We start from the raw sequence: 10,627 nt of genomic DNA, 5'->3' as shown, positions 1-10,627 counted from the left end.
AATTAATTATATATTTTTTTGCATTCCTTCACGTCCATTGATGACGTGCCCCCTCTGAGGAATGTGTAGGACTTTCCCAACGACAGGAACAGAACTTTTGTTCAACACAACATGGTGTGTTTTTTTTCTATATGAATTTATTTTAGTTTAATATGAACATGACTTGTAGATATTTTTAATAAAGGTTGAAGTTATTCTTCATGGGCATGCTGCTCCATGAAACTTGTGTGCTGAAAGACAGCACCACCTTTGGACTGGACCACACTGTGGGAGCCTCCAGGGATTTTTTTTAAATTTGTAAAGCAGGTGAAAATACTCTCTCCCTGCCCCTTCCTGATCAAAGAAATGCCTCTTCTCCACCCCTTCCCTGCCCATCCTTTTCCTCCTCCATCTACTTTTCCCTGTTGTCCTGAGGACAGAGAAGGACCAGAGCTTGCCTGTTGTGGGATGGGGACAAAGGCAGCAGGGATGGACAAGGGTTCCCCTTCCCTACACTGTGACTGGGCACAATGGAGGGAACAATCTAGGATCTCTCCAGTGGCTCCATTGCCACTGTCCTGTCCCCAGCTTAGCTCAACCTCTGCTCAGCCTGGCTAGATCTAGAACTTCATAAAATCATGGACTCGAAGGACTGGAAGAGACCAGAAAGATCATCAAGCCCAGTCCCCTGCCACAGGCAGGAAGTTATTTGGCTCGAATGAACCCAACAAGGTGCCTATCCAGCCTCATCTTAAACACCTCCAAGGATGGCGACTGCACCACCTCTGCTGGGAGGGTGTTCCAGATTCTGGTAACCCTTACAGAAAAAAAGTTTTTTCTTATGTCCAGCCTAAATTTTCCCTCTATTAGTTTGTGCCCATTAGTCCTTGTCCTCCCTTGAGGTGCCTTCCTGAAGAGTTACTCACCTAGATCTTGGTGCTTGGCCTGATGTACGTGCAGGCAGAGTGCAACAGGGACAGGTGGGGGTGGGGAGGGGAAGAGGAGGGAAGGGGGCCATCTCTGAGCAGGAAGGAGAAAGGAGGGGGTATTTTCACCTGTTTTAGGGTTTTAAAAACTCCCTATAGTGTTCCACAGTGTGGTCTCCTCACACTGGTAGGGAAGAAAATCCTGGGAGCAGGGGATGCAACCACCCCTGCAGTGGGGTAGCTGCTGCTGCACCTCCTTTGAGAAATTCTGGATCTGTCCCTTGCTACAGGACAAAAGAAGCAAACGCTTTAATTTATTTTTGTCTACTTTACTTTGATTTGCTATAGGATGCATTATTTATAAAAACAATGCACGTTCCAAGGAAGTTGTATTTGTTTTTGCTTAGATCATAAACTGAACAACATAGCCCAAGACTCCCTGAATACTAATAAAACTTCCAGTTTCTTTTTCACTAAAGAAAAATGTGTATTGTCTTATATGTAATGATGTCCCTCACCATCTGTACCCCTCTTTTCAAAATCCTAGGTTTGCCCATGCCATCCATGCAACTCTTACTCAATCAGTGTGTACCCTACCTTGTGAGCATGTGGTATTCCCTGGTAGAAGAAAAATGGGGACTCGGTTTGTTATAACCTGGGGGTTCATGGGGTGTCTTGCATTATTTCTTTAGTTTATTTTACTAATTTTGCCTCTGTAGTTTAAGTGTAAGAGTAACATCAAGCTGTATGTAACGTCACTGTCTTTATGCTTCTATACGTTGTGGTATCAGTACAAATGTAATTTTGACACATCCTTAAATTATAGCCAAGGCTGTTTTAGTGAGACAGTGATTTACATAAGGGGTCTCACTTATTCAGACTTCAGAAAGCAGTAATAGCTTAGAATTAACATTTGACAGGGACCAGGTGTAGGAACCTGGGGACTGAAAGAGCCATCTATATGAGCTGTGGGCTCATAAACTCCTTCAGGGATACAAGTCACTTGAGGATCAAGAAGGACCTGAGAAACCCATGACACCAGTATTTCCCATGCATTCATCTGAAGTCACACTGCACATCCCTGCAGGATGAACTAGCAGGATGAACTAGCGCTCCTGCTTGCACTAAACACCTATGACTTAGTGGGGCTAACGGAAACCTGGTGGGATTCATCCCATGACTGGGTGGTACATATTGAGGGCTATAGATTGTACAGAAAGGACAGGGTGGGGAAGAAAGGGGGAGGGGTTGCGCTCTATGTCAGTGAGCAATATACATCAACCCTCATCAAGATGGAATCCAAGGATGAGGAAGTAGAAGGATTGTGGGTTAGGCTACATGGGGGGCAAGGAGAAAGGGATTTGGTGGTAGGGGTCTGCTACAGACCCCCACATCAAGGGAAAGAAATAGATGCGGGGCTCCTGAGGCAACTCTTCGAGACCATAAAAGCTAGAGAGGCGGTAGTCATGGGGGAACTAAACTACCCGGACATCTGCTGGGAGTCACAGACAGCAAAGTCCCACCGCTCACGCAGGTTTCTAACCTGTGTACAGGACCTCCACCTGACACAGGAGGTACACGGTCCCACTAGGGGGAATGCCATACTGGATCTGGTATTGGCAACGGGGGATGACATGGTAGGGGACCTACAGATCGGTAGCCATTTGGGGGACAGTGATCACCTAATAATATAATTCACTATAAGATGTCGAGTGGGTAAGGTAACTAGTAGGGTGAAAGCGCTAGACTTTAGGAAAGCTGATCTCGATGAACTCAGGCAATTAGTCAAGGACGCACTGCAGAGTAGGAGTTTTGAAGTGATGGGAGCCCAAGAAGGGTGGCTGTGCCTTAAGGAAACGATCCTTCGGGCACAAAGCAAGATGATCCCTGTGCGAGGTAAAAGAGGGAAAGGGGCCAGGAGGCTTCCCTGGCTGACCAGAGAAATCCAGGGCAGCCTAAGGGGCAAAAGGGGAGCACATAAAAAGTGGAAACAGGGTGAGATCACTAAAGACGAATATACCTCCTCTGCTCGTGCTTGTAGGGAGGCAGTTAGACGGGCCAAAGCTACCATGGAGCTGAGGATGGCAACCCAAGTAAAAGACAACAAGAAATTGTTTTTTAGATATATAGGGAGTAAAAGGAAGGCCTAGGGAGGAATAGGACCCCTGCTAAATGGGCAGAAACAATTGGTGACAGACAGGGGGGACAAGGCTGAACTCCTCAACGAGTTCTTTGCCTCAGTGTTCCTAAGCGAGGGGCACGACAAGTCTCTCGCTGGGGTTGTAGAGAGGCAGCAGCAAGGCGCCAGACTGACATGCGTAGACCCTGAGATGGTGCAGAGTCACTTGGAAGAACTGGATGCCTTTAAGTCAGCAGGCCCGGATGAGCTCCATCCGAGGGTGCTGAAGGCACTGGCCGACGTCACTGCACAGCCACTGGCGGGAATATTCGAATGCTCGTGGCGCTCGGGCCAAGTCCCGGAGGACTGGAAAAGGGCCAATGTGGTCCCTGTTTTCAAGAAGGGGAGGAAGGAGGACCCGGGCAACTATAGGCCAGTCAGTCTCACCTCCATCCTTGGCAAAGTCTTTGAAAAAATTATCAAGGCTCACATTTGTGAGAGCCCGGCAGGACAAATTATGCTGAGGGGAAACCAGCACGGGTTCGTGGCAGGCAGATCGTGTCTGACCAATCTAGTCTCTTTTTTTATGACCAGGTTACGAAAGGCCTGGACACAGGAGGAGGGGTCGATGTCGTATACTTGGACTTCAGGAAGGCCTTCGATACAGTATCCCACCCCATACTGGTGAGCAAGTTAAGAGGCTGTGACTTGGATGACTACACAGTCCGGTGGGTGGCAAACTGGCTGGAGGGTCGCACCCAGAGAGTCGTGGTGGATGGATCAGTTTCAACCTGGAAGGGTGTGGGCAGTGGGGTCCCGCAGGGCTCGGTCCTTGGACCGATACTCTTTAATGTCTTCGTCAGTGACTTGGACGAGGGAGTGAAATGTACTCTGTCCAAGTTTGCAGATGACACAAAGCTATGGGGAGAAGTGGACACGCCGGAGGGCAGGGAACAGCTGCAGGCAGACCTGGATAGGTTGAACAAGTGGGCAGAAAACAACAGGATGCAGTTCAACAAGGAGAAATGCAAAGTGCTGCACCTAGGGAGGAAAAATGTCCAGCACACCTACAGCCTAGGGAATGACCTGCTGGGTGGCACGGAAGTGGAAAGGGATCTTGGAGTCCTAGTGGACTCCAAGATGAACATGAGCCGGCAGTGTGACGAAGCCATCAGAAAAGCCAATGGCACTTTATCGTGCATCAGCAGATGCATGACGAATAGGTCCAAGGAGGTGATACTTCCCCTCTATCGGGCGCTGGTCAGACCGCAGTTGGAGTACTGCGTGCAATTCTGGGCGCTGCACTTCAAGAAGGATGCGGATAACCTGGAGAGGGTCCAGAGAAGGGCCATTCGTATGGTTAAGGGCCTGCAGACCAAGCCCTATGAGGAGAGACTAGAGAAACTGGACCTTTTCAGCCTCTGCAAGAGAAGGTTGAGAGGCGACCTTGTGGCTGCCTATAAGTTCATCACAGGGGTACAGAAGGGAATTGGTGAGTATTTATTCACCAAGGCGCCCCTGGGGGTTACAAGAAATAATGGCCACAAGCTAGCAGAGAGCAGATTTAGATTGTATATTAGGAGGAACTTCTTCACAGTTAGAGTAGCCAAGGTCTGGAACGGGCTCCCAAGGGAGGTGGTGCTCTCCCCTACCCTGGGGGTCTTTGAGAGGAGGTTAGATGAGTATCTAGCTGGGGTCATCTAGACCCAGCACTCTTTCCTGCCTATGCGGGGGGTCGGACTCGATGATCTATTGAGGTCCCTTCCGACCCTAACATCTATGAATCCCAACAGGACCTCAAGAGGTGATTTGTGTATCACCCCTAGGCCACCCTGTGCAACACCTCCAAGAGTTACTCTGGACAACATGTGTTACATCTTTCTTCATGTCACCCCTAGGTCTCTGTGTGCATCGTGCACAAGGATTTGGTTTGTGTCATTCCCTAAGCCATACTCTACATCACCTCTATGACTTAAAAGTGCATCAGTGCCACAACTTGAGTTTATGAAACCCTCAGGCCATGACTTTATCTCCCCTGGTGGTCCTACTTCAGTTCACTCTTAAGACACTGAGGATGTCACCCTAATATGGGAGCAAATCCAGACCCAGGTTCAAGGCAGTAGCCTGACTTTACCACCCCCCCTTTAATGACATTACCTCCCCCCCAGCACCAAGAAGTAACCATCAATTCCTTCTCTTCATGCCCTCTCTCCCCAAACCCTGTTCATTCTTCCTCCCTCCTATCTTCTATTAGCAACCCACACTTGCATGTAATTGGCTTTTGGAAACAGTTGGAGCATCTTCTAAGATTACATTTCTCACAAATAATTGGGAACAAAAATCTCAAACAAAAGAAGATTGTGTCAATGTGCGTACACTTTTATTTTCCATGATCCTGCTAAGGATCATACTGACACTGTCACAGTTTTGGTGTAGGCCAGGGTTGGCCAAGCTGCAGCATGAATGCTGCAAGCAGCGTCGGCAGCCTCTATTTGGCATGACAGAGATTGGGGAAGGGACAGGCAATACAGAATCAAACAGGCCAGTGAGAAGAAAGCAGAGCAGCAAATCAGGAAGGGACCACAGGACAAGGAGCAAACTGGGAAGGGGAAGGGGATCAGAGTGGCACATAGGGATCATTAGGAGCAAATGTATGGCATGCCTGCCAAAAAGGTTGGCCCCTATTGGTGTAGGGCATGTCTGTTTGTTACTGCATATTTTCTTGCACAACCCCACTCACATGATCATAAACACACTGGGAAACTTTTTGTGTTTACTCATCTGAATCTAGAAGAGTATAATCCTAACACCTCACAAGTGTTATATTCCTTCTGATTCTGAGACCCCAAGTCTGTGCTGATTTTTTCTTTGACCATATTTGTTCCACCAGGGGAATATATGAAAACCATACAGTTGCATAAATCAGGACAAACATTGAGCAAAGAAGAGCATTTGTAATATGATCCAAACACTTGCTTGAGGTACAGAAAAATTGGTAGAATTATTTAACCATAAATTCTTGCCTATAACTTCTCCTGAAATGGCCCCAGATCTGATACCCCAGTCCTACTCTGCACTTGGATGAAGCCCATTAAACTATAAATGACCTGTATAACCATATTGGGTGTTCAGCCCTTAGGAAGCCATCATTTGAAAGATAAGTTTTCCTGTTGAACCAAAGTGAAGGTGGAGCTCTCCCACAATACCCCAGACATACATAGCAGCTAGTGCTTAGAGAATCACGTTATCATTTCTTTTGTTAGTCAATCACTAAATAATAAATGTTCCTGTCATGCCAAAAAAAGTTTAAAATATTTACTTAGAAAAACATCAGTTGTCACATAAAAAACAGGTTCTGTATCTTTTCTTGATTGTCCCATGAAAGTAAAGTGCATTAGAGTGGACAAAGTATCAAAGGATTAAAGGGTCAGGGGAAAGACCATACAGCAATCACTCTAAGAATTTCTTTTCCTCCCAGTGACTCTCCGCAGGGCCGCTTTCACTTCCTGGTTTCTCAGTGTGTAGATTAGAGGGTTTAACATGGGTGTCACGATCCCATAAAACACAGTTATTATCTTGTCCTGCTCTTGTGATGACTTGGACTGGGGTTTGAGGTACATGAACATGGCTGTTCCATAGAATATGGTCACCACCGTCAGGTAGGAGCCACAGGTGGAGAAAGCCTTGGACCTGCCATCCAATGAGTGAATCCTTAAGACGGTCATGATGATGCGCATGTAAGAGAACAGGATGAAGAAGAAAGGAGCAAAGAGGGTAAGTAATGACCTGGCAAACATGAAGATTTGGTCTTTGAAGGTGTCTGAGCAAACCAGCTTCATCACAGCAAGGACTTCACATGTGAAATGGTCAAGCTCATTCTTTCCACAGAATTGCCATGGCATCACAAAAAAAGGGACAACTGTCAGCAGGATTGTGACTGTCCAGGATGCCAGTGCCAGGTGGATGCAATGAGTCTTGCTCATTATAACTGTATAGCGCAGTGGGTTGGAGATGGCAACATAGCGGTCATAAGCCATGACTGCCAGCAGGAAGCACTCTGTGGATCCTAAAAAGAGTGAGATTAGCATCTGACAGAAACACCTGGCGAAGGAAATGGTTGGTCTCTCAACTGAGAAATTTACCAGTGCTTGTGGGATGATGCTCGATGAATAGCAGATGTCCAGAAGGGACAAATTGTTGAGGAAGAAGTACATGGGGGTGTGAAGGTGAGGATCACATATGGTGAGAAGGATGATGAGGCCATTTCCCAGCAGGGTTACCAAGTAGACCAGAAAGAAGAATCCAGTTAATATTATCCTTGTTATGAGCTGATTGGAAAATCCAGTGAATATGAATTCAGCCACCATGGTTTGATTCTCCTCTCCCATGTCTTGCTTCAAGCATTCAAGTAGCAAAACAATGGAAAAATAGAGACTGAATATCCTGCAAGTAAGGTATTAACACATTGGATAGGATGATAACAGTCATTGATTCATATATGAAGACATACTTAGGGAGAGAAGCAAACAGACAGAGGATTGAGGACAGAAGTAAATTGGTAGATACAGAAATAAAAATCTGTATGACTGCAATACATCTAAAATGCCAGTTATGCACTATTTTGCTGCTAATCAAATAAACCAATATTCTAAAAAAATATTTCCTGCAGCCTAAAATTACTCTCAAGACAATAATGATTGAGCTGAAGATTGAAGGAAAAGCAAGAAAGGAAGACAAGCTTGAAGTTTATAGTGTAGTTTTGAAAGACAAATAATAGGGCCTAAACAGAAGCAGATGCCAGTGAACAGGTCAACAAAAAATGAAAGATCAATACAGAGGAGTGGAACTGAAGCTGATACAAGAAAGAAATCTTTCATGAACTTCAAATAAAGAAGAGACACATTGGGCAGCATGGACCAGCATGGGAACCAAATCTTCAGAAATGGATGGACAGATGAAAGGAGGCATGGACAGATACAGATCTATGTGGAAATATAAACAATTTTGAGTAGAAAAATTACTATAATTTTACCAAAAGCTAGAGCATGGCAGCACTTTAGAGACTAGCTGGTTAAGAGACCCATGATTTTTTGTAAGCAACAATTTGTTTTGTCCAAAGCTGTAAATCCTTCCATAGTATCTGATGAAGTAGGTTGTTATCTACAAAAGCTCATGTCAGTTAGTCTATAAGGTGCTACCCTGCCTTACCTTCTGTCTGACTTCAGAATAACATCATTTATCACATCTGTATTATTATTTCAATTAGTCAGTCTTTTAGTTAATTTTTTTTGTTGGGGTTTTTGGGGTTTTTTTGGTAACAGCCTATTATTTGCTAATCAACAAAGCCATATTTCTAAATCTTACAGTTCTATAAATATTCTCAATCCACGCATAAACTGCCTTTTGATTAAGGGCATTTATTTTATTTTTTGCATACTTATCCATTTTTCACTAAATCACTATTAGTGCATAATCCAAAAGAGCAAATCCAGCCCATTCAAAATGCATCTTTTTGGTTCACCTGAAAGCAAGAAAAATTGCCTTGGGTCTTTCCAGCATGTATAGTGCCTAGGGATCACCTTAAGTAAATAGTCCGGACTCCAACTGCTATAACTTTGCCATTGGCATTACTGAAAGTATACATTCGTCTGAGGCCTAAAATATCTACTATAACCTCATTTTTTGTATTGGTTTATTTATGTTTCAGTTAGCCCAAGCCATGAATATACATGCTCTAATAAGACTAATGAAACATGACAGTCACAAGTGCAATCTAAGTATGCTAGAGCAATATCTTGACAGAATAACTACAAGGAAAGTCTACTGCACCAGCCCCACCTTGTCACTGAGTGACAGCTACATTAAACAGCATTTGTAAGGGGTTGATTGTGGAATAATAATTTCTGTGCTGCAGTTGTTACATGGCCATAGCTCCAGAGGTGTTAGTATGAGTCTACCCATAGCCTTGTCTTCGGGACAGTTAACTCAACAGTAAGATAATCTGTAACATCCCTTCCAGCCTCTAACAACTATGAAATTATGAAAGGGAACCTGACCATTTGGGCTATGATGTCAAAGGCAACTGGATAGGATGCTAAACACACCAATTCCCTTAGTATCATAACCATACTTGCCACATGGGCTCTCAAGGGCAGGACGACCCTTTGACCCTGGATTGCAGCATTTTTCTGTGTTCCCATAACCAACTACGCAGCGCAAAAATGAAGCTGACCTACCTGTGAAATGAATTTTCCACTGGATTGAATAATGTGACCTATGTGTTTTGTTGAAGCATTTTTTTCGTTTTAGCCCATCCATCCATCCATCCATCCATCCATCCATCCATCCATCCATCCATCTGTCTTCGAGAGACTCAGATTAAAAGACAGATCCAACTATCTTAATACTGAGGTTTCATTTTACTGAAATGTACAATTGTAACATGCAGGCATGAGTTAAATATATACTCACTTTCTATCCTTCCCTATGAAGTAAGCAAAGTAATAAGAATATCACATTCTTCCCAACATGCAGGGATTATCCAGCCATATAGTCAGAAGCTCACAATCTCGTAAAAGAATCCAGTATAACACTTTAAATAAAAAGTCAGTTCCTTAAAAAACTACAACAGGTGTAATTATGAAATTTAGCTTTCCAGATTGTTTTAACCAAGGTATGAGAAAGTCTTGATGCTCACACTATAAAAACAAGAAATTTAAGTAATGAATTATTTCCTTTTTTTTGTAGTGTCCACACTTTTTTGTAGCAAATTCTATAAGGAAACAGTCCAAAGTACATGTAACAAGAAACAATGAAGGAATGAAAGTACAAACATAAGAAAGCAAGCGGGAAAAAAAGATTAAAACTCGTTTCGAGACCGAGAGCAGTGATTTCAGATCATTGGTCTCAGTCTAATTCTTGTTTCCTTACAAATGTGTAGTTTCCTTCCTTGAACAAGAAGAGATTTCTTTTATGATCTGGAGACTTATTACATAGAGCCATCTCCTTTAATTAAAATCAAGGAAAACTCTGTTTATTAAATAGCTGGGTGCAACTCCACTGGGAATTCTGACCTGCTTTGTTGACTCAAAAGAATCAGCACGGATGACTCTCCTTTCACATTCATCCCAGTGTAAATCGGGAGTCATACGGTTGGATGGTTTTCTTCTTTGACCACAGTGTAAATTAAGTGTAGCGCCACTGGAATCCATGCACCAAATTCTTCGTTGGTGCTTCTTGGACTAAATCAGAAGTAACTGCCTGTGGGTTGCCAATGTTCCCCCTCACTCAGATGGAGTCTGAGCCTGCAATGCCACTGTTCTTTTTTCCCAGAAAGAGTAAATCTGATCAGTAGATCCAACCAAACAAGAAAAGGAATTTTGCAGGGGATTTAAAGGGAAATTTTCAAAACTGGACATTTTAGCTCGTCTCTGATCCATATGGGAAAGACAAAAATTCAATGTCTTCTTGTGCCAGATGGAAATGAGAATTAAACATTTAAATTTAGCATTAACTTAAACATAGGGAGAGTGGGGAGGGACCATAACAACCATCAGGTGAAGGCAATTAAATGGTTTGTTTAAATCAATGAAAATCAGAGGTG

At 43.9% G+C, this 10,627-nt stretch overlaps 1 protein-coding gene across 1 annotated transcript; it reads right to left on the bottom strand.

The window, feature by feature from the left end:
• Nucleotides 1-6,479: 6,479 nt before the first annotated feature.
• On the bottom strand, nucleotides 6,480-7,412 carry LOC132251729 (olfactory receptor 13H1-like). Its single transcript, XM_059731657.1, has one exon. The coding sequence runs from the start codon at nucleotides 7,410-7,412 to the stop codon at nucleotides 6,480-6,482; it is 933 nt and encodes a 310-aa protein (XP_059587640.1).
• Nucleotides 7,413-10,627: the final 3,215 nt, after the last annotated feature.

This window comes from Alligator mississippiensis, chromosome 7 (assembly GCF_030867095.1).
Source record: "Alligator mississippiensis isolate rAllMis1 chromosome 7, rAllMis1, whole genome shotgun sequence".
Taxonomy (NCBI): domain Eukaryota; kingdom Metazoa; phylum Chordata; order Crocodylia; family Alligatoridae; genus Alligator; species Alligator mississippiensis.
Note: the sequence above shows the minus strand (reverse complement) of the source record. Positions and strands in the feature narration are given on the sequence as shown.

Excerpts from the sequence above, each read along its gene's own strand:
- LOC132251729 (XM_059731657.1), bottom strand. The coding sequence starts at position 7,412 with ATGGGAGAGGAGAATCAAACCATGGTGGCTGAATTCATATTCACTGGA.